This window comes from Ambystoma mexicanum, chromosome 2p (genome assembly GCF_040938575.1).
Source record: "Ambystoma mexicanum isolate Mex_15411 chromosome 2p, UKY_AmexF1_1, whole genome shotgun sequence".
NCBI lineage: Eukaryota > Metazoa > Chordata > Amphibia > Caudata > Ambystomatidae > Ambystoma > Ambystoma mexicanum.
In genome coordinates, this window is record NC_090923.1 from 545083684 (window position 1) to 545108593 (window position 24910).

The 24910-nt window shown below is 46.4% G+C and overlaps 1 protein-coding gene across 6 annotated transcripts in view; it reads right to left on the reverse strand.

The window, feature by feature from the left end:
- The window catches only part of TWF2 (twinfilin actin binding protein 2), a 471759-nt gene that overhangs the window by 75227 nt on the left and 371622 nt on the right, over window positions 1–24910 (reverse strand). For all 6 annotated transcript variants that reach the window (XM_069643998.1, XM_069643994.1, XM_069643995.1 and 3 more), the window contains 2 exons: window positions 16152–16277; window positions 8147–8297 (listed from right to left, as the gene is read on the reverse strand). In XM_069643998.1, the coding sequence (XP_069500099.1) occupies window positions 8147–8297; window positions 16152–16277 (277 nt within the window). The remainder of the gene's footprint in view (window positions 1–8146; window positions 8298–16151; window positions 16278–24910) is intronic.

Below are 24910 nucleotides of genomic sequence, written 5' to 3' on the forward strand. Positions count from 1 at the left end.
GGAAAGGTTAGGGTTAGATCAGAACAGACTGATAGATTATAAGAACAGTTAAATTCTCCCAAAGGGATATGCAGTCAATTAGCCGAGCATTCAAGTGTTAACCATTAAAAACCTGTAAGGGAACAAGCACTGCCAAATCCAATAGGTTGAGAGGGCGGCCTTTAGGGAGCCAGGACAACCAAAGCCAAAGTTCTGATACTCTTCTTCTTAGAAAAACGTTCTTAAATAGTCTGTGTTCAAAAGAGAAATCACAGCAACTGAAGGAGTCGCCTTTTAGAAAGCACGAGCTGCAAGGCCAATGCAGGTAAGTTGAGGTCAACTTGGCGTTGGGTTAAATCGCACTCCCCAAAGGTAGGAAGCACCCCAAATGGCAAAAAGGATAAAATACCCTAAGCCCCACAGTACCTTGAAAAAGAACATGTTCCAGCTGGTTGCCTTCCCGATGCAATGCAGTAGTCCATTATTACTGGTCCTTGGTCGTGGTGACGGAAGGGAGGACGTCTGGCGGGCTCCTGTGGCACCACTCGAGAGCGCAATGGATTTCCCTGGATTCAGCGGCTCTTTGTGCCAATGATGAACGAAAAGCTGTGATTAGGATTTCCTTTATCCTTTGGTCCTGGACTCTGGTGAGGCGACTCTGGACGCCCACGAAGATCTGGCCGTATTCGGACTTCGGAAGACAATGCACTCACAAGTGGTCGAGGTGCCCCGGCTATTGGGCTTCTGTAGCCTTGGAAAATCACAGCAAATCGGCGGTTGCGCCAAAATAGAGTGTCTTGAGGCTAGTTGGTCCCACCAGCCTAAGGGAGGAAGTCTTCCCTGTTGATTCGAGAACTGGGTCAACACAACTGCAGGGCTTCACCGGGCACTTCCAGGAGGGTGCTGCTGGCGTCTTCTCTTGTCTTCTGCTTTGGATTCTGTCCTCCAGTGGTCGACTCTGCTTCTAGTCCAAAAAACCTCGCCTTTTATGCAAGTGTTAGGGAGAATTCTCAGTTATGGCTAATTTCCCTTACCTATAGAGTCCCCCAGCAGCTTTGCTGCATCTGAAGGATTTATTTCTTTTTACCTGCTAAGAGTGAGACTCTTTTTCCCACTCTTCGGCATCTTTGCTATGTGTGTTCTAGGCTATTTTTGTGTTTAATGCCTATGGGATCTGTTCTCTCACCCATAGGAACCATCTTTATGCACATGTGTTGCACAGCACATGCAGTGCAGTGACACAGGGGTGTCGTAGCGACCCCCAAACATATACTCCATACCCTGGGACTGACTACTGTCTCCCAGGGCATGTAAGTCCCCATTGACTTTACTAGTCAATCTTTATGAACTAAACCAGTACAACCCATCTTAATATGGAAGTACTGGAAGGGGTTAATAGTTTTTCCCCTATGTTCATTTTAGAGAGGGTACCTTAAAGTCCCCCTCTACGAAGTCTCTGGGTGGTGGCAGTGGTTACTTCCTTTTATATTCGACCGCAAATATTTCCCTATGGGATTTTCCCATTGTTCGAGGCTAACCCTTTTAGTGACAGCCTCTAACATACCGCCGGTTTATTTTATTATTAACTTTACTCCGGTAGGTTTTATTTGCCAGAACTTTGATATAATTTCTTTCTCGTGTCTTACTCTAAACTCCTAACCCAGGTCGGGGATCCTTGGTTCGCTCTTTTGGCTGGCTTCTGCCAAGAAGCCCTCCTTTCGGCGCCTCTGAGTCTGGGGTGGGTTTGTTGTTTGGGAGGGGGAAGTAGAACTCCTGGACAGAGTTACTGCAGCAACTCAGGTCACACTCTAACCTGATAGGCTGGAGGGTCTCCCGCCAAGAAGACCACTCCACTGTGTGAGTGACAGCTAGGCTGTATGAATGGGTCTCTTTCTGCATAAAAGCAGGGTCCTGAGGACTGGAAAAGCAAAATGTCGCCACTGGAACTACAGAACCGAAGGGGAGAGAAGCCACAGACATCTTCAGCATCTACACCACCGGTGAAGCCCTGCCGGAACGTCTCACCACTTTTCTTCCACACGACGAGAGGATATCTTCAGCGAAAGAGTCTCCTTCCCTTGAGCTGGTGGGGTCAACCAGTTCACCTATCGCTCCCTCGGACCTGCCTTGGTCGAATCGACAGTGCCCAGCACTTGGAGACCGGATAGCCAGGCAGCTATCGAACCGGACCGCGATTAAAAGGAGCGTACCTTTTAAACTTCGTTTGGCAGCACAGCGGCTGGTTTCATCCCTGGGTAGTGCAGCGACTCGAACCTTCCTCCACGACGAGAGCCTCTCTTTCTCTGTTGGACCCCTCGACCTGCAGGCACTACCAGGAACAACCGCCACCGCAGGAGCCACTTCTTCACGTTTAAGGTAATTGTTGTGCCAGACCGCCCTTTCTCCGTAGTAGTCCTAAAGGTGTTTTAAATCCTTTAACTACTTGTGGTGTCGGCCGCCCTCTCTCAACATTGTCTTTCACCTCGCATCTACCTCTTCAATATTTTTTCTACTAAGGACTTGACTGCAGCTACAAAAACATTTTTGCTCCTAAGGTCTTGGTCCTGTACCACTGACTCTGGCCTATTGACTCTCGCTGATTTGTTAGATCTGCTCTCACTAAATTGGTTTTCAATGAGAAATGTGTTGATGCACCTAAATCTTCTAAACCCCTCTTCCTTCCTACTGTTTTAACTTGTAGAGTGCCATTTTGCTCAGTTTCCATTCACTTATCTTTTGGCTAAAGTGTTACTGTGCATTACTTGTTCACAAAACTTCAGGGAAGTGTTGCTAAGGGGTGACTGAAGATATTTCGGTTTAACTTGTGCTTTCCCTCCCTTTCGTTGAATTGCTAGAGTTGGTTTTCACTGTGCCGTTTTGCTTAGTTTTCACTCTACCACAAACTTGTCTACAATTGAATAGGGAGTTGTATTTACTTTTCCTTGGACTGAATTTCTACTTACTTTACCAATTGTGATTATGTGTTGACTTAGATGTGTATAAAATAAATATATATTCCCTTTTTGATACAAAGCTTTGGTCAGTGTTTCCTTGCTCCATAGTACTGTACTGCCTATTGTGTAAACCCTGAATACTGCTCATCTCCCTCTTGAGATAAGTCTGACTGCTCAGCCACAGCTACCAACTAAATCTTTGTGGTACAGACTGATACGAAAGGGGATTTATTGCTCTCACCTGTAGTCCTAATCTGGTGTAGTGCTCCCTAGGGGAACTGCATTGGATTCTGCCTAACAGCGAGTTCCCATTCATTCACAGTCCTGGGCTGTCAATTACACAGCAGGGTGGCTGTCCTCGAGGACAGCCAGCTGGCCAATAGGAACTGGTTTCACTCAGACAAAGGACAAGGAAGTTTCGGGACCCTCCCTCACTTCCTGCCTTTCCAGACACACTGGAGCCTGGGTGGGCTTCAGGGCTGAAGCCCGCTAAAGGCAAACTACACAAAGGTTTCAAAATGGTCACCCTTGTGTGCAGTACTGCAGCTGAGGTATCAGCCTGCAGATAGATGTTACTGTTACGCTCACCTGGCTCCCACAGGGGCGACGATCTGAACTGGACAGCTGCGGTCTCCACCAATGTGATGCGTAGTGCCGAGATGACAGACTGGACTGGCCCATCTAGCTTCGTTTGCTTGGCCCGTAGGAGTATTCTTCTGCAAATGGAGAAAGGGAATTAACCACCCGTAGAGTTGAGCGTTAACCCCCACCGCTGCTGTTCTCCCCACTGATCACCTTTAATATGTCCCCTCTTATAGTCTCACCTGATGGTTTGGAAATATGAGCTCTCCATCCTGCATTGAGCGCAGGGGTGCGTACATTACAGTTGCTTCACTGGTTCAAAGGAATAGGTGAGTTCCAAAACAATATTGACTGAGATTTCCGGCAAGACGCCGTAGGTATATAGTTCGTAAGAGTTCAAATGTCTGATTTCACTCTTGTCCGATTCCTTGCAGGTTGCAGCTTGACCCTAGCGAAGAGTTCCTCGTGGCAACCGGTAACATTCAGGTAAGAATTTGTATTATCCAAACACAGTTCGATAAAATAATGTCAGTATGTAACCTGTTGCTTTCTCCCTTATTCAGGTGCTGAGAGAAATTATGAAGTCTCGAGGAATAATGCCTCTGGGGGTAAAATTAGGTAGGTCTATTGTGGAGAGGAGGATTCCCCTTGTTTGTCCCTTTGTTTCACCTTGCTGTCCTTTCGTTTCCCCTTAGGGGCTGGGGTACGGCGAAGATGCGGTGGAAGCTGTGCCGACCCGTGAAGAGGAATAGTACCCCTGGCGGTAAAATCAGATAAGTCTATGGGGGGTAACTAATATTGCCTCGGTTTCTTCCCTTGGCTCACCTTGCTGTTCTTTTTTTCCCCTTAGGTGCCGGAGTGCGGCGGGAACATGCAGAAGGATGCAGTGAATAGTGAAGATGCTGCGAAGGTCGGTGAGTTCAGCGCGATGCTGCAGCAGGCGAGGCGACGTGCATAAAAAAACTTCTTTCTTCCAGCTCGAAGGCGGGGTGGATCGGGAATTCAGGTAAGGATCAAAGGTATTGCTCTTGTTCTAACCTTTTCTCCTTCTTTCTCCCTTTTTCTAGGAGCTCCAGACTCGAGGCGGGCGTGGCAGAAGACTGGATGCAGACTTGCAGGCACGTTGAGCGTTACGCTGCTGGATGCAGAATAAAGCGAAGCGTGTGCTGCTCTTCGGGCGTGGTTTAAATAGCCTCCAAAGTAGTCCCAGGTAAGTATTCCTCCCCGACCCCACCCGAGTAAAAAATAGTCCCTAGGTAAAGTAGTACCTTCCAAGCCTCTTTTGGCTTGGAGCTCTGCAGCATGGTCTGCATCAGGTAAGTTTTAATCTATGAACCTGGACTGACTCTCCATATGAGCCTGGCGCCATAGACGCCAGGACTGCACCCAAATGGCCCCTAGCAGGGGTTGGTGGGCTTGCTTGGAATAACTTGATGCCTGCTTCCGGGGCTGCTGGACTTGATCTGGATCCCCGGGGGTAGGCATCATGACAGTTACTAGGTAGTAAAAAAGAGACCACTGCCATTCAAGTGAGTTATTCTAAATTCAAGTGAGTTATTCTAACAAATTGTTACATGAGGGATGGGTTAAAGGGATTACTAGGTAATGCCTATGGAGTTTACCAGACACCATAAAACAGTAAGGAACGTAGAAAATCATAGGCGGGACAACACAGGAGTGAGTGAAAAAAGGTCCCACTCACTCAGGAGTAAAATTTAAAAAGCCCAGAGGCCAGCAAAAGAGCACAAGCAGCACAGGAAGGAAAGTCTGGCGCTGCTCCAAAAGACAGAAAGTAACCTGGCAAGAACAAAGTCCTTTCTCTCTGGGTGGTCATGGCCTAAGAACGTTCATACGACTCTCTCCAAGTTCCAGGGATGGTGGGACCAGTTGGAGGATGCAGGACTGGTTGTGCCCAGTAGACCAATGAAAGGAGACACCTTGAGACACCTTGAGACAGTCCCCCTTGTTGAAGAGGTGCTGATTGGCTTGGCCAGTGCAAGATTCAACAGCAGTTCCTCTGGTATCTTTCTGCCATCTACACGCCCTGGAGGCTTTGTTGTTGTAGTCAAATTAAAGAAAGGCTCCAGATCCTCTTTTTTTAATCTTGAACTCAGAATGGTAGAGGCCCAATGGAAGGGATCTAACGGTGAACTGTTGAATCGTGGACAACCACTTACCCTCAGATCTGCACAACAAGCCATCTCTCTAGCTGGAATGTGGATTTGTGCTAGACGGCCCCTCTCCCCAGCTGCACCCAGCAAGCACACCAGACACTGACAGGGACCCCACAGTAAAGTACAAGATTCGTTATGGTAATAACTAAGCGGGCAGGAATGCAAACAAAGGAGAAGCAACAAAGAAGAGGGCTTCAAATCACAAGGAACAACCACTCTATATGGCCCCTCAAAAGGTGCATAGAAGTGCACCATTGAATATTAATAAAAGAACTTGCAGTTAACGAGATCAAGTTACACGTCAAAAGCAACAAAAATGTATTTTGCAGGTGGCATGTGCAGCCATACAAAAAAGAAGATTGGAGAAAAATTGGAGTTTTCTTCCTGCACTCATGAATATAGGCATGCCAAAGAAAGTAAGCTAAAGCAGGTCAATGGGCCTAAAAAGACCTCACTCACCATGAAACGTCAAATAGGATCATAATCGGTAAGATATTTGCTGGGGATTTCATTGAAGACAATGGGGTAAATATGCAAGATGAAACTTTCCTAAATACTCAATCCCCCATTCTGAATTTTGGTATGCTTGCCACTAGGGGTGTCATGGTATTAGTTTTAGGACGGTACGATAACCTTCCTGCCAAATGACGGTATATCATGGTTATCGCGGTATAGCAGGTGGAGTTAACCAATCTTAATATTTTCTAAAAGGTCACAAATTGTCAGATTTATCACAAACAAAACCAGGCACCCAGGGCCAGAATTTGGCTTTTCAAGCTACTTTCTACTGAAATGCCACCCCTTGCTTCCACCAAACACACATGTGGAGAGGAGGAGGTGGGGGGGAGCCCTGCTGCGACTGGCAAAGCAAACTGAATAGCTTTTCTTAAGTGGTCATTTTGGCTTTTAGCTCCCCTACTGGCTACTGGTGAAGATGAACATGTTGCCATCTTTATAACCTGCATGCCACAGATCAACGGAGACTGATGGTAGTATAAGCTTGTGCGCATACACACACACGCACGCTCTCTTTACGTTACAGCCTTTAGTTTACTTGCGGGCCAAAAGGTGTTCATGTAATCACGGACATGTTACCCTTTGGTATGGCAGCAGGGAATACCCACAGAGATGAGTGAATTTCGAAGTGTGACTTATTATATGTAAATTCAATTATAGAACCAGGGAAATCCCCCATTGTCATATGTTTAGCAAACATTATCCATTATAAATCTATAAACCCCAAAGCCACCAACCCAAAGTAAACCCTTTCCCTTAATGGCACTGTATTTATTCTTCTTATTGCTAACATATTGATTTTGTGTCAGGCACGTGTGGTTTATGGAATGGCATTAAAAACTGCTCCAACTAAAACTACTTGGCAGATGGCACATCCAACAGTGCAAGACCAAGACTGTGCAGCACTTGCTTACTGCAGCCTTTCCAAATCAGATTGAAAAGCACACTTAACGGTATAAACGGTATACCGGTATAAAAAATGTGACGGTTATTATTGTTCAATTGAGCGGTTCACGGTATCTTTAACGGTATACCGTTATACCGTTACATCCCTACTTGCCACCAAATGAGGGCCCACAGCTAACACTAAGAATACATGCACAGGCTAGAATGTTTCTTTGGGATCCTCAAGCATGGCCAAGAGTCTCCCAGAGAGCATACCAGTGCAGTGTACTGTGTTAGCCGTGGGTGCGCCCATTTCAGGAAACCAGTTATGAAAAAGCAAACTGAAGAGTCTAACCAGAGCTACAGTGTAGGAATTTTCATTCAACAGTGGCCAAATGAAGGACATGAAGTTGCAGTCTCTGCAGCCCACTAGAATAGATTAGTTTGTGCATAAGCAGATCTACATGTGAAAATATATGCAGTCTGGCCAACTGAGGTCTGATGGACACATTCCCAAGGAAGAGGTGGAAATGGGTATTTTCGTATATATCTGGAATTACTCTAGTAAGGCGTTGCAAGTATAAAACAAATAATAACAATGATTGTTTGCAGCCCTGTGGTGAAGGTCAAAAAGGGGACTCCTAATGTGATGTTTCCAGCTTGTGGGAAATGATGCAATCAAATCCAGGGCGGAGAAGGATATGATCAGACTCGAGCTATGCCAAACTTATAATTACGCTGTAGAAGCCCCTAGGCGGCATACAGACTAACTGTTCGCCTTGAGTGGCATCCTCCATTGCAACAACACTTCACAGTACTGAAGTGGTCAGTCATCCATTATTTTCCCAGTGCAAACACCTTACCCCTTCCTTCTACCTCTGCAACTGACCAGGTCTCCTTTTGGCCCCACAAACTCAGTCAATGGAGTAAACCAGTAGCTGTGCGAGCAATCATTACTTCTTCCATAGCACATTGTTAAATATATCATTACCTTATTGATAACTGAAACAAGGACAGTTGTCAGACCCTCGAATTATTTAAAGTATGCACTCTCACCAACAGACTCCAGGTAGTCCCCCTCGTGTGAGTGTTTGTAGAGGAAGAGGTGATAACGTGCACTATCCACAGGAATCCTTTGAGGGAGATCTGCCAACTCGGTTGGGTTTGTGTGAACCAGTTCAGTTGTTTCCTTTTCCAAATCCAATTTCTGGGCAAATGAAGGTGTGGGGAAAGGGGAGATGGGGAAGAAAAGTACATATTTGAATTAACAATAAATCAAGGACTACTTATAAACATGCATTTTCTGTGAAGTACTTTGCAAACTTGTTCAGGATGTGTGAAGACCTTAAAAAAGTTAGAAAATACACAAGGCAGTCAAATGTACCACTGGCAAAATTTCTCAACATGGTTTGAATTGCTTTACCCAAGAAAAGTTAATGCACCAGCACCCGACTTTCAAAATGGGAGTAAAGTCCCCATAAATGTATGTCTGCGACGCATAATGCATTATGATGTTCCTGAATACACTGAGACCATTGGTGCCGACCCGATTGCATCGGGGAATTGCATCGGAAGCGGCCTCTGTGCATAGTTTGGCAGTCACGTGAGGTGCGGCTTGATGCAAGGTCCTTTCCTCTGATTGTTGGACGTGGACGCGGACGCGAACTGAGTAGCGCTCTAGGCTACGGGCTTTGCGGTGACCGCGGGGGCTGTGGGGGCTGAGGGAGCACAGTAGCGCGGTAGTGAAGCCACCAACGACCTGTGCCTGCCAGTGCCTGCAGTGAAGTTGCCAGCTGTTCCCGTCGCGGATCGAAAAGAGGGATCCGTGTGTGGTGTGGCGTGCTCCAGAGCGGAGAGTAGCTGAGACCAGCGGCTGACGCATTAGGTAAAGTGGTTGTCTGGCCGACTCTCTCTGCCTAGGGTCATACAGGCTATTTTGTGGCCCGACTTGTAGAAGGGGGGGGCTTGGAGTGGCCAGGAGTAGTGACGGCTGCTAAAGTGCTTATAGTGGCTACCCTGCCTGCTCCAGATGTATGAGTCAGGTTAGTTTTGGCTAAGCTGTGCGAGGCAGCCTTACTGTATTTGTGGGAGTACTGGAGTATTGGACGAGATATCTATGCCCTCTTGTTACGTGTACAGAGGGTGTCTCTGGTATCTGAAGAAGACGTCAGCTTCCCTGTAAATACCCTTTTTTTTTTTTAGATATAGAAGGGATTGTGACAGGGGTGGCTAGCCTGCAATATTTTTGGGCTTACTGAGCGTAGCTGTAGTAATTTCTGCTCATGCCTTTGGCTCTCTCCAAACTTTAAAACATAGTTTGACGTTGAATCCGGACGGTTGGGGGCAGTATCTGCTCCTGAATTAAAACATCGCCTTTTCTCTCTTGAAACTTGTTTCAACTATATCTATTGACCCAAAACAGCGTCCATACCCCTGAGTGGATGGCACCCTCTAAAAAACCCTCCATTTCCAAATACAATCTAAGGGAAAAGAAACAGGAGGCAGCCCTGGGACCTATAACGGAAGAAACTAAAAGTAAGAGGAATAAAGCCATGAAGGGAATCCCTGTTGATCAGGGAAAGATTACAGGTTTTTTCCCTTTAAATGTGCCAGTGGAAATTAATTCCACAGCCTTGGAGATGCCTATGGAACCAGTGATTAACATCTCTAATTTGGGCAGCTCGCTCAACTTTGAAGACATTGACAATAATTCTCTATTGGATCTGTGTCTGAATATCCAGAGAGGCATGACTCCTCAGACAGTAGCCCCTCTGGAAAATGGGAATCTCTCAATGCTTGAGAGAGTCAAGCTAAAGAACATGGCAAACTGTCTCCCCAAGCTGGGTCATCGGTGAGATTATCAGCCTCACCTAATCTAGTTATGGACACCTCATTGGCCACTGACACAGAGAAAACCAACAGTAATTTTCTGGTAGTGCCAGAAATTGCAGAATTACAGGCATCTGTGGCATCTTTACAATTTGCATTAAAAATATTGCTGCAGATGTCTGGGAGAATATTGGCAAATACAGATGCATTGGTCAGTGACCAAGTGCATTGACAGAATCTGGCAGAGGAGGTGGAAGGTAAGTTAACTGAAGCCATCTCAATAGCAAATGAGATGCATGAGCAACAAACTTCAGTTCCAATTATAGATACATCCGAACATCCAGAGATACTGCCTTCACGTAAGCAGCGTAAACAACGCAAGATGGATAAGCAAGCATCCTGCGGGGCCAGAGCCAGTAGCCATGGGTCTTCACCATCGGTGATGGGGAAGCCCACACATCGTTCTAAAAAAGCAAAAAAGAGAGCTGCTCGGGCAAAGAAACGGAAAGATCTAGGTAATGGCCGACTAACGAGCTGGCTGATCACTGAGGATGCAGACGCCCCGGATGGGGCAGACGAACTTGAAAATTTAACGATCGAGTCTTTACTTGAGGATGACATCATTCCAGCGAATATTCCGAAAACAGCGAGCAATCATAGCTCTGTATTCTCTATATTAGATCCTATAAAAGAAAATGATGCCGTCTGGGGCAACTGTACCTGTATTATCAAAAATCTGTATCAATCTGATAAATGTGCCTGGCTCTCTCGCTCCGAATTTTTGAAGAGACTGTTTTCTGTCCCTCAATTAAGAGTTTTGCAATCTGAGGACTTCCAATTTTTAGAGCCTCCGACAGGTACATATCCCAAGGTGTCAGCCTTGCACTGCAAATTTATATCCACTGCCCAACTATTAAGGACCTTTAAAAAAGAACTGACAATGGTGGATATTGAGATTGACGCTGAACTGATGTATAATGAGCCAGGTGGTCCTGAACCGGAAATTGTGACAGATAGCTCGGCCGTCGCTTGCCTCAATTTGCCAACTGGAAAGAAGGTGGACATGACAGAGGTACAGTCTGTTCTGAAATGGCTGACAGAGGCTTTGCCCAAGGTCTCAGCTAGCCATTGAAAATTATTGTTGGCTTCATGGAACTGCAGGGGCTTTGCCCCTCTCCTCAATGGAGATGGGCCGATTGCGCAACTATCTCAGTACAATTGTATTTGCCTTCAAGAGTCTTTGGCAATGAATCCTTTATACTTGGATGGTTATAATGGTCATCAGGTATTAGCTAAAAGAGGAGAAAGAGGACGGCCCTACGGAGGGCTATGGATTGGGGTATCTAATTGGCTTTGGTCTAGGAAGATTGACGTGAATCAGGATGAACAAATGCTAGCAGTTGAAATAGTATATAAAGATAAGGAGATTTCTGGTAAACTGCTAGTTGTTTGTCTGTATAATCCTCCGGGGGCAGTGTTTAGAGAGTCCTTACAGGAAGCATTGCATGAGTTATTGGCCAGTTGGTTAACTATTGAAGGGAATGTGGATGTCTACGTAGTAGGAGATTTTAATACCCATATGCTAGGGGGTGAACAGAGAACGGCCAACCTAAAGCTATATCCTAAATGTGTCATGGAACATCAGAAAGTAGAGAGCAAAGGATTAGATTGGGTATACTTTTTTCGCAAATGGGATCTTGAGATGCTAAATGGTCGCACCAAAAGTGACCATCCGGGCAGACCTACTTGGAGGAATGGAGTAGTGGTTAGTACGTTGGATTATATTTTCGTCTCTCCAAGCATGCTACTCTTGGTCGAAGATATGATAGTAATCTCTAATAATTGGAGCGATCATGCAATTCTGGCATGTTCATTTGACAATTTCGAAGTTCGTACCCAATTTTGTATGGTAGGGGATTTAAAAGTTAATCATGCAGGGACCTGTATCCGTTGGTCGGATAGGAATGTACTACGTGCAGATGAAACACTCAATAAAAACTGTTAATCCAACATAGAAGAATTTAAAAAGATGTCAATTGATGAAGTAGAGAACTGGATTTACCAGTTCTCGGATAAACATGCTACAACTTCTGCCGGAGGCATGATCAGTGACCAAGCGAAATACCCCATCTATGACAGATATATCCGAGATGCTAAAAGAATATTGAGGGCTAATCTAAGATGGGCCAAGAAAACTAGTACAACCTGGGAGATATATAATTCAATCTCTAAGAAATTAAAGAATAAATATAGGGCAGATATTAAGGCAAAGAGACGCTTTGACAGAAATAGGTCCTGGCAAAGGCTGGTGCAGACTATTTGCTCTCGGAAATCCAGTAGTATATGGTCACTCCTTAATGAAGCTAGGGGGAATAAGTCTCAGCAGTTGGCTAACCCCATATCTAGTGCAGAGTGGACCAGGTTTCTGGAGAAGCGTAATGTAGAATTTAAATATGAGGAGATGACTGAGATGGGTAAAACTCCATCTGATCCCACCATAGACATCTCCTATGAATCCATCTTGTCTACGATCAAATCATTGAAATCCTCCAGAGCACCTGATCCAAATGGATTGGCCAATATTGTAATAAAGAGCAATCCAGAGTTTTGGTCTGTACTATTGAACATTTTGTTCACGAAAAGTTTGAGTAAAGGAAAAATTCCAAGCTCTTGGCAATCAGCCATCTTAATACCTATATTTAAAAAGGGAAATAGATTGGACCCTAACACCTATAGATTACTTTCTATGTTAGATATCACAAGTAAAATATTTGCCTCATTTCTATTGGGAAAACTCCAGCAATGGGTTGATCAGGCTAATATACTGTGTAAGTTCCAATGCGGCTTTAGAAAAGGGTATTCCACTACCCACAACCTTTTGGTTGTGGATTATATGCGCAGTAGGGCCCTACAAAGTGGGCAACCCCCCCTCTACACTCTCTATGTAGATTTTAAAGCCGCATGCGATTCTATCCCTCGAGAAAAACTTTGGTCGAAGCTACAAAAACTAGGATGCCCAGAAGATCTTCTGTATTACCTTAGGCTGTTACATCAGAACACTAAGGTGAAATTAAAATTAGATCAGGACGGCCACATGTCGGAGGAAGTACCACAGAATAGACGGGTTAAACAGGGATGCGTGACTGCCCCACTTGTATATAATTTATATGTACATGACATCCCTTTGAAAATAGCTACTGCAAAAAATTGCCCTCCCAGTATAGGTAAAACCCCTTGCTTGGTTCTCGCATATGCGGATGATATAGTTATATTCAATCATACTATTAGTGGACTACGACGTTTGGCATTAGCCCTCTGGGAATATTCTGCACATAACGGGCTCACTATTACTCATCTGGGAAAGCATGTACATAATAGGGAAACCATAGGGGACATGCTTTTCTGGAATCATTGTATTAACACCAATAGCATGAGCTTGTTAACTGCACTCTATACTATCTGGTTAAGGGTAGAAGCTAAGTTGGTATATCTATATAATGACTGCTGGGAGCTGGCCAGGTTTTGCCCCTATATGGAAATTGTGATATTGTTAAGTGAATCATAATGTATGTGATAATGTCCATGACTATGAGGCAAGAATGATTAGTATGTTTGGCTTAAATGTAGATGAATTTAAGAGACAGTGAATGACTCATAATTTTGCATTGTTTGAATTCAGATTTTTTAGTGTATATATATTGTATTGAAATTTTATTTATTGTATGGTTTTATCGTCTAGACTAACATGTGTAAAGTTTATTATTTAAACTATGTCACATTAAAGTTATTAATATTATGTGTGCATAGGCATAGTTGGGTTAGAAAGACATACCATGGGTTTGGCTGTCTTACCCTTAACTGTAAAAGAAGATCACAAACAGATTGCAATTAATGAGAAAATCAAGCTGTGCAAACATAAAAATGATCAGTGTTAGAGAGAATTCTCAGAAATTTGCTAATTCCTCTCTACCTTAGAGACCCCCAGCAACTTTGCTGGATTTTGAGGACTTTCATTTTTTGCCTGGAGAGAGTGAGACCCTTTTTTCTCCACTCATGTATTTTTCCTATGATTTGAACACTATGTTTCTTTGGTTGAGGAGTCTGACAAACTCCATAGGCATCTTCTTTTACATTGTGACACACAGCACCTTCAGTGCAGTGACACAGGGAGTCTTTCAGATTTCCCAAAGTTTTAAATACCTTCTCTTGGATAAACTACTGTTTCCAAGGGCAGTGCAGTGAAATTGACTATCTTACAATAGGGTGCTGGAGGGGTTACTTAGTATCCCCTTTGTCTAGTTTATCATGCAACATTTTATGTAACCCTTTCCTCGATGAATGGCTGGTGGCAGTGGTTTACTTTTAACAACCGCGGGCTGTGTTCGCAGCTGCAGTTAAGCACCCAAGGGTGCCATTTCTTTGTGGAAAGGTCCTTCTTGAGATTTAACCTGCGCCAAAGCAGGTTTGGTCCCTTTGTTCAATTTGTGTTTGGCAGGATTCACGAGTGAAGCCCGCCTCTGGCTCCAGGATGTCTGGCAGGGGCAGGAAGTGATGGAGGTGCCCGAAACTCCCTGTGCTTACTCCCCTTGGTTGCAGGAATGCACCCAAAGGTGATTGGCCGGCTGGCTGTCTGGCAAGGAGAGCCACCCTGCTGTTTGACTGGCAGCTAGACTGGAATGAATGGGAGAAACCTGTATAAACGGCAAGGCTTTTTGGCTTGGAAGGCAGAGTCGACCACTGGACGAAGGAATCTAAAGAAGAGCTTGGAAGAGACACCTGCTGCAACTCCTGGACCGTTGCTATGCCCGGTGAAGCCCTGCTGCTGTGCTGAAGCTCCGAATTCGCCTCGAATAGAGAAGCCCTGCAAGGACGACTTTTCCCCTTGAGTTGGTGGGGCCAATCAACTCCAAAGTAAGCCCATCTGAACATCCTCTCATAGCTGGTTGTACTTCCACTGCAGCTGCTGCTGGAACCAAAGAGCCAGGGAGAGGAACACCAGATTGTGTGTGTTGCTTTTAAGTTGGCCAAGACCTCCAGGAAGATCCTCCAGACTCCCAGGAAGCAGGACTGACCGAGCCTGAGCCACCTCCACAGGGTGCTGGACCCCAGATGCAAGGAAAGCCCATCCCGACAGCCAAGAACTGCAGTAGTGCTATTTGCTGAGACGCAGGGAGCTGAAACCACAAAGTGTCACTGAATAGAAGTTGGTCTTTTCTGTCACCGATTGTCCCATTGCAGTGCAGGAGTCCTCCAGACGTCCTCCCTCTTGTCCCCACGACTGAGGCCCAGGAACACAGGATCTGCAGAGCTACAGAGGAACAGAAGCCAGCTGGAACCATTTCTTCCAACAAAAGGTACTGTACAGTCTAAGAGAACTTACCTCTTGTGTAGCCTCACTTGTTCTCAGTTAAGACTTGTGTTGGTTGCTTCTGTAGAGTTGCTAACAGCGTCTTTACTTCACAAGCCTAAACAGCTTGTGGCCCTATTTTGATTTCTTCTTTTCTATAAAGACTTCTAAAACATTGTGCAAGACTTTTTCCTACCTCTAAGAAGTGCTTCAGCTCACCTACACTTTTGCCCAATTGACTTTGGCCTAGCCTGGCTCCCTGAATGACTCTTCTTCCCTCTGACTTTGTGTTTGGTCTGCCTTCCAGGAAGGGGTTAACTTACTTTGCATTGGTGTTTTCAAAAGTACTTACCTGCTTCAGAATATTTGTGTGATCTCTTGTTTTATTCTAATAACCCTTTTCTTTGACACTCATCTCAGTATTGCTCTAAATGCAACAGTGATATATTAATGTCCACAGTGTCCTAGCTATTTAAGTCACCGGAGGGTGTAGGAAGTGGCTGTGTACCATCCCAAATGGGTATTTGCCGATTTAGAGAAACTGAGTGTGTATTTTGGAAGTATTTGTGTGTTGCTATTAAATTGCTCCCTTCTGAAGAAGGCTTATTCAAACGGACTTAAATAAATTAATAATTATTTAATCAAGAAATCTTGCGTGTACAAGTTTATTTGGATACTTGTCACTGTGAATCTCTGTGCAACTCCCCTACAGCTCACATTGACCTCTCTTGAGATAGGCCTGGCTGTTATTGTGTAGTATGCCCGTGGACGAAGTTTGCACACACCGTTTTGGAGTCATCTCTTATGAGTTTGTAGCCAACATAGTCTTAGACATATGTGCCCAAATCCGATCAGATGAAGAGTCACCAAGGTGCTGTTTCTTACCAGCTGTACATAGTTGAGTTTCTTCTGCTTCAGGAGTAAGATGGCTTTCTCTGCTTCTGGTCTCAAGGGAAATGCCAAACCCTGTAGAGTTTGATGTTTACTTTCTACACTAATTTCTGTCTTCACCTAGAAACAAAAGCACAAATATTTTGAAAAAATGTAGCAGGTTCAGAAGAGGTACAATAAAAAAGCAAACATGCTGGCTGTGCCACATATATTTCTAATATTGCTAATAAGCATTACTGACAATGCATGTAACCCCACACATGCAGCTCTATTGAATGAATGCTAGCCAAACATTTCCATACACCTGCTCACATAACCCAAGATCACCATGCTGTACATTTTATATAGAATTAGAGTAGAGAAAAATACATATTGAAGAAATCGTACAGGTCTGAAAATGTGTGATGAAACGGCACGCACAATACTGTATAAGCTACCCAAGTCTTAGAATATGCCAAGCACTTCTGAGAGAAAACATGCTTGCCCCATCTTCAAACACCATGCTACTTCCATTGTAACACACCAAAATGCTAATTTAAAACACACAACATGCCTGTCCCTATTGAAAAACACATGTTTTTCTGAAATTGAAGCACCACAAACCATGCACCTTGACTGATGCTTCTTGGTTACAATGAGATTCAAGAGATAAACAAGAAAGATGACTGGTCCAGGTACGTATAAAACACACACACAAATACACACACTAACACACAATTTACGGTTAGACAAACACAAAACAGGTAGCTCATAGAATCCCAGGCATGCTTCGGTCACATAACGCGTGGTCTAATTTCACAATCCATCATTTACTGTAGCCAACTGTGTGACTTTCAGTCGGACAAATTCTGAACCTTTTTTTAACAAGTTAAACGTGCATTTACTCTGGGACTGCAAATATATTGTGCTGAGGTTCTTGGAAAGTAAGTGATAACTGGCTTATACAGCAGATCACTTTCCACAAGAAAGTCTCCTAGTGGGAATCAATTCTAAGGGCCTGGTCTCCAAGAGGATACACCAAAATGCCATTGCCCAAAGCTATGTCTGAGTATCTAGAATCAGTCAAAATGCTCTTGCGATTTCAGAAACTGATGCAATCCCTAGTACCAAAAACTCAGATATTGAAAAGGTCAATCCTGGGAATACAGTACATCATGCCAGGGCCTGAATACACTCAGAAACATGATAGCCAAGGCAAAATTACTAAAATTAGAGGCCCTTTGTTGCTAATTCCCTCCGCCTTAGAGACCCCCCAGCAACTTTGCTGGATTTTGAGGACTTGATTTTTTTTTTTACATGGAGAGCGTGAGACCCTTTTTCTCACTCTCTGAAGTATTTTAATTGTTATTTTTTTAACTCTTTCTTTTGGTTGTGGAGTCTGACAAACTCCATAGGCATCACCTTTTACATTGTGTCACACAGCACCTTCAGTGCAGTGACACAGGGAAGTCTTCCCGATTTCCGAAAGGTTTAAATACCTTCTCTGGGATAAACTACTGTTGCCCAGAGCAGTAAAGTGAAATTGACTACTTACATTTCTAACTTTCTAGACCCAGCACACACCATCTTACAATAGGGTGCGGGAGGGGTTACTTAGTATCCCATTTGTCTAGCTTCTCATCTAACATTTTTATGTTACCCTTTGTTCGATGAATGGCTGATGGCAGTGGTTTACTTTTAATTACTGTGGTGTGCATTTACCACGGGCTGCGTTCGCAACTCCAGTAAAGCACCCAAGGGTGCCATTTTTGTCAAAATTGCCCTGGTCTTTTTTCACCATTTCTTTGTGGAAAGGTCCTTCTTGAGATTTACTCTATGCGCCAAATCAGATTTGGTCCCTTTGTTCGCTTTGCCTTTGGTGGGATTCACGAGTGAAGCCGCCTCTGGCACCAGGGTGTCTGGGGCGTGCAGGAATTGAGAGAGGTGCCCGAAACTCCCTGTGCTTAGTCTCCTAGGAGACCCAAATGTACTCTGTAGTGATTGGCCGGCTGACTGTCCGGCAAGGACAGCCACACTGCTGGGTGACTGGCAGCTAGGCTGGAATTAATGGGACAGAACTGAATAAAAGGTGAGGCTTTTGGTTTGGAAGGCAGAGTCGACCACTGGATGAAGGAACCGAAGAAGAACTTGAAGAGGAGGCCTGCTGCAACTCCTGGACTATTGGTTTGCCCGGTGAAGCCCTGCTGCTGTGCTGAAACTCCAAATTCGTATTGACAGAGAAGCCCCTGCAAGGACTTCTCCCCTTGATTTAGTGGGACCAATACACCACAAAGTAAGCCACCTGGACAATCTCTCGGAGCTGGTTGCATTTCCACAGAGTTGCTGCTGGAAACCGAAACGCCAGGTTTTTAGTTGGCCAAGAGCTCCAGGAAGATCCTCCGGACTCCCAGGAAGCAGGACTGTGCAGAGTGCGGGACCCCAGAAGCAAGGAAAGTCCATCTCGACAGCCAGAAACTGCGGTGTTGCCATTTGCGGTGGTCGCGAGGAGCGGAAACACTGAAGTGCCACTTGTTTGAAGATTGCCAGTTGGGGGCGGTGACCGTCCCATTGCAGCGCAGGAGTCCCCAGAAGTCCTCCCTCTTGTCCCCACGACTAAGGCCCAGGAACAGTGAGAGCTGTAGAACTGCACAGGAACAAGAGTCATCTGCTGCACTTTTTCTTCAATCCAAAGGTACTGCAAAGTCTGAGAGTACGTACCTTATATTGTAGAGTTTCTTGCATCTTCTACTACTCACAAGCCTAAACAGCTTGTGGCCCTACATGGATTCTTCTTTTCTTCAAAGACTTCTAAAACATTGTGCAAAGACTTTTCTTACTTACCTACCAGAAGTGCTTTAGCCCATATAAGACTTTTGGCCATTGACTTTGGCTTAACCTGTTATGTTGTGTTAAAGGTACTTATATAGCGCACCGTCACCAACGGAATTGGCCCCCAGGCGCTCTGGCGGATCTGTAAACAGGAAGGACGGGTATGGTTAGTCTGGAGGAGCAGAGCAGGTGAGTGGGAGAAGTGATGTGCTGTTGGCAGCTTCAGCTTGGTATACACCGAGTGCTGGGCTTTGGTGCCAGTATCGGATCGGGCGAGATCTCGAGTGCTGTAGGTGATGTTTATGTGTTGATGCGATGTGGTAAAATGCGTTTGGATTGCTGGGAGAGAGATGGTTGTGTGGCTCTGTGTGGTTTAAGTATGCAGAAGATTGAAGGTTGGGTTAGTAGGGTCTGTGTCCTGATTTCAGGTACTTTCTGATTCCGTTAGAGTTGTATCCCTGTCGGTTGGTTGATGCCGGTTCCTCATGGGCCGACTCACTTTGTTGGTGCTGCGCTGACCCCGCTGTATCATAGTGAGTATTGTTTGATTTGATAGGCGAATCTGAACCTTTCTTCGGGTGTGGGACTGGGTTGGTAATATCTCTATTCTCTTATTATCTGGTGCTACACTGGTCAGTTGAGGTTTTGAATGGTTCAGGGTCAGAGTGGTGTTGATTTGGCGTTCCAGTGCTTCCGTCTTGGTGAGCCCGAGTATTCAGTCGTTTGTTTCCTCCTGTCATGAATGTCTTTCCGTTGGGTCATTGGTTTCTGTGGGGTGAACATCCTTGGGGATGTTGTTAGTTGTAGTTTGTGTGATGGGGCGTTATGCTTCCCGCTGTGTGGTAGATGGACAGTGTAATGATGAAACATTCTGTTTCTCACCTACTGGATTGGAGCTCGTGGTGTAGTCCTTCCTTTCCCCCTCTGTCTGTTGTCCTTAGGTCTGTTGGGAATGGCTATACTTTAACGTCATGGTCCTCTTGATGATTCGTCCTAGTATTTCTGTCTTTTTCTTGCTATGTTTACAGTCTTTGGTCGTATTGCGGCTGCCTCCCGGTTAGTCTTTGAGTATGTTGTGGGATATTTTCCTGATGGTTTTTCCCCCATTGATTGCTTGGTGTGGATCTGGGTCTCTTGTTTTGGTTGTGTGCGTGCCCCTGTGGCTTTTCTGTCTAGTTAGAACGTGAAGAGCCAGGGTTTGAGTAGTTTCCTGAATAGTAGGTGGTTTCTTGTGTTACGTATGTACTTTGGAAGGTTGTTCCAGGTTTTCGGGCCTTGGTGAGAGAAGGAAGATCCTCCAAGTTTTCTTTTATTGAGGGTTTCGGTTCCAGGCGGATGTCAATGCTTGATCTGAGCGTTCTTATTGGTTGATGTAGACGCAGTTTGTCTCTCAGGAACTCAACACCTTCGTTGTGTACCGCTCTGCATGATGCACATTGTTTTTAATTTTATTCGTTGGTTTATTGGTAGGCAAAATAGTGTTTAAAGCGCTGGTGTGGTGCCTTCTCTCCGCGGTAGTTTCAGGAGGAGTCTGGCTGCTGCGTTTTGAATGTGTTGTCGTTTTTTTAATAGTCGTTCCGGCATTCCTAAGTAAAGGCTGTTGGCGTAGTCTACTTGGACATGACTAGGGCGATGATGATGGTGGTTTTGTTGGCGAACGATAGGAATGGTAGGATCCTCTTTGCTGCTCGCAGGAGGAAGAAGCTTTTCTTGAGAAGGGCGTTTACTTGTGGCTCTACCGTGAGATTGTCCATAAGGACACCCAGGTTTTTTTACAATCGGCGAGGGTGCTGGGGGTTGTCCCGAGTTCCCTTGATCAAGGGATGGAGTGGTTTTCTCCTCCATTTTTTTGTGACAATCATTATTTCTGTTGTGCCTGGGTTGATTATGAGGCACTTGGAGTTCATCCAGAGGACTACATCCCAGAGGCAGTTTTCTAGCGTTGAGTTTATTTCGGGGTTGTCTTGTATTTTGAAGATTATTTGTGTATCATCGGCGCAGTTGTAGCAGGTGAGGCCGTGGCTTGTGATGATTCTGATAAGTAGATACAGGCAGATGTTGAATAGTAGCAGGGAGAAGGAGGATCCTTGTGGTACTCCACAGGTCAAAACTCTCGGGCTAGATTTGAAGGGTTTCATCCATACGGTTTTCATTCTGTTTAAAAAATTTGATCCCTAGTAAGGCAGTGTCTGTTATTCCCAGTCCTTCCAATCTCATTATGAGGGTGTCGTGGTTAACAGTGTTGAATGCTGCTGATGGATGTAGGGGTATCAAGGCAGTGCTGTTGTCCGAGTCTGCGTTCATTTTTAGATCATCCCATATTGATAGTAGAGCTGATTTCGTTCCTCTCATTGGTCTGAAGCCAACTTGTGCTCGGTCTAGTAGACTATGAAGTCTTGTGTCGATCTGCATAGGGGATCCAAAAGTATTTGCCTGCTTAAGAATATTTGTGGTCTCTTGTTTGTTCTAATAATCTTTTCCTTTGATCAAGTTCTAAGAGTATTCTATATGCAACAGTAAAATATTAATGTCCCCAGCACCCCAACTATTGAAGTCACCTGAAGGAGTAGGTTGTGACTGTGGGCCACCCCAAAGGGTCTTTACTGATTTAGAACCTAAGAGCGTGTAGTTTTGGAGAGTATTTGTGTGGTGCTTTTATATTGCTTCCTTCTGAAGAAGGCTTATTCTAACTGGCTGCTAAATAAATTAATAATTGTTGATTAAAGAAACCTTGTGAGTAAGCGTTTATTTGCATACTTGTCACTGTGAATCTCTGTGCAACTCCTCTACAGCTCAAATTAACCCCTATTGAGATAAGCTTGGCTGCTCAACACGCTACCAACCTGTGTAAGTACAGACTTATACCAAAGGTTGGGTTCCCGTTGCCAGGAGGTCAGCGTTGTTGTAGTGCACCCAAAGGGAATTGCATACAATCGTGCCTAACATTGGTGGCAGGCGGTGAGGAGATATTGTAGAGTTGTTACACTAAGAATTTGCTTTGCTTTTGTTCAACTAAAAACCTTCACAAGGCTAAGCTCCACTAGAAAAGCAATTGTAACATGCCAGATGAACAAGTTACTTACCACCTGGTAACGTTCTTTCGACTGGATCTTCCTCCAACGTATTCCACATCTTTGACATGGAATGTCCACAGCTGTGTAGTTCGGAAACTTTTTCGGCAGACGGCGTCCTGCGTTGATGACGTCGGGTCGATGTCCCTCGAAGGCCTCCGTCGAGGATCATCCTTCACCGGGACCTCTTGAGTTGGTTGACGAGTCGGAGCAGCAACGGCAACGGAGGGAACGCATACAGGAATAGGCCGTCCCAGGGGAACGAGAAAGCATCGCCCATGCTCCTCGGCTGGGGAAACCTGCTGGCGAACCTCTGGCACTTGGAGTTCGTCGCCGTCGCGAACATGTCGATCTGGGGTTTGCCCCATCGCTGGAAGAGTAGATCCACTTGATCCTGGCGTAATTCCCACTCGTGGCACGAGCGCAGCTCCCTGCTGAGTGAGTCGGCGATGGTGTTTTTTATCCCTGTTAGATGAAAAGGCACCAGAAACATCCCCTGGACAACGGCCCAATGCCACAGATCCTTGGCATCCTTGGAAAGGGCTGGGGATCTGGTTCCTCCCTGCTTCCGGATGTAGAACATCGTGGTGATATTTTCGGTGAAGATCCTCACCACCTTGTCCTTGAGGGACGGGAGGAACGACCTGAGGGCCCAGAACTCTGCTCGGCGCTCCAGTATGTTGCTGTGGAGCGGCCTCTCCTCCAGGAGCCAAAGACCTCTTGCGTGAAGATCTCCGGTGTGCGCTCCACACCCCTCCAGGGAGGCATCCATCGTCACCGTCACCTGGTGTGCTGGGGTCTGAAAGTCCATGCCCACCGCGAGATGCGCGCGGGTGCCTCACCACCGGATTGCTTGACGGAAAACCTCATCGAGCGAGATCCTGTCCTCGAAGCTGCCTGCCACTTGCATCCAACGGGCGTTGAGGAACTCCTGTCAGGAACGCATCCGAAGCCTGCACAGGTGCACCAAATAGATGCACAAGGACATCATTCCGAGAAGGGACTTGATGGATCTCACCCTGGCCACGTCCGTGGCCAGCAGACGCTGCACCTTGCCCAGGATGGCCTTCGTCCTTTCTTCCGACGGCGAGGCCAATCGCGCTACTGCGTCGAGCCGTGCTCCCAGAAACAGTGCGACCTGCGACGGGACCAGGTGGGGTTTGGGGAAGTTGATGGAGAATCCCAGGTCCGTGAGCAGCCGGACGGTCTTCGCTGTGTGTTCGACGGCAAGTTCCCTTGTCCTTGCTCGGATGAGCCAGTCGCCCAGGTAGGGGTAGACGTGAATCCCCTGCAGGCGCAGCCGTACCGCCACCGGTGCTAGGCACTTGGTGAATACCCTGGGCGCCGACTTCAATCCGAATGAGAGGGCCTTGAACTGGTAGTGCCGTCCTTGGACTACGAACCTGAGAAACTTCCTGTGTCCTTTTAGAATGGGGATGTGAAAGTACGCATCCTCCAAATCCAACGACGATAGGAAGTCGCCTTCCTCCAGCTGGCCCAGCACGTGCTGGAGGGTGACCATCCGGAACTTGTGTGCCTTGATGTATTTGTTTAGTCGACGCAGGTCCAGGATGGGACGCCATCCTCTTGTCTTGAGTATACTCCGGAGACCCGGACCCTCGTCGGAACGAGCTAGATGGCTCCTTTCTTGAGCATCGCCCTTACCTCTAACAGCAGTTGAGGGACGTGGTTTTCCTTCCTGGCCACGGGAGGAATGCGGGGACACTTCTTTAGAAATTCGAGAGTGTTACCGCGGGCCAGGGCATCCAGCACCCATTGGTCGGTGTAGATGGACTCCCACGCACTGACGAACTTAGTCAGACAGCCTCCCACCGGGGTGCTCCGGTGGGGGCCCGACGCAACGGCCGGTTCAATCTTGCTCGGCAGCAGCCTTGCCGCCTTAACCTCGCTGGCAACGACGGAGAGATCCACCTGACTTGCCTCGTCCCCTGTAGGCTTCCTGCGACAAGGAGCGGGTTGCCTGACGGTATGTCGAGGAGCCGTCGCCGAATCCTTTGAAGGCACCTTGCTTGCTTGTTCCGAAAGGGCGGCCGTCGTTGCTGCAGAACTCCCAAAGCCTGAGCCGTCTCCGTGTCGGTCTTGATGGTCTGCAGTGACTCATCCACTGTCTTTCCAAACAGATTGTTCCCGTCAAAGGGCATGTCCAAAACCTTGGCTTGCACGTCTTGGCAGAAATCCGTCGCCTTGAGCCACCGTCTAAGGCAAACGCCGTTGCCCAACTGGCGGAAACCGGAGTCGGCAATGTCTGTGGCTACCGTTATGGCGTGGTCCGACGCCATCTCACCTTCCTCTAGGATCGCCAGGGCCTCTGCCATCTTGTACCACAACTCCTTGTTGTAGCGGGCCACAATAGCTAGGGCGTTGGCCGCCTTAATCGCCGCCGATGACGAGTTGACTCGTCCCATGGCGTCCAGTTTCTTTCCCTCGCCGTCCGGTGGGGAAGTAGAAGTTGAGGCTGACTGCCCCCCCTGCTTTCTTCTTGGCTGCCGCCGAGACGACCAAACCCGGGGTCGGTTGTGCCCTAAGGCACAAGGGGGCGGCCTCGGGGACCCGGTACGTCTTCTCATACCGGTCCCCCTTGGCAGGTGTCGTGGACAGGTTCAGAAGAACAAGTCCCCCGTCCCAGATGTCATCCAGCAACGGCACCGCGTGGACCGTCTTCCTTTTGGCCTTGCGCCGTTGGTAGAGGAATCCTTCCTTCTTTTGTACTTCGGGGCAGAGCTGGAAAAGATCGGATGCCCTGGCGTGGAAGGAGCCAATTTCAACGGGCGGGGAGGCCCAAGGAGGTGGTGGTGGGATGTCCGCCCCGTCGTCACCACCGTCATCACCGTCGTCATCCGTCCCCGTCGTGGC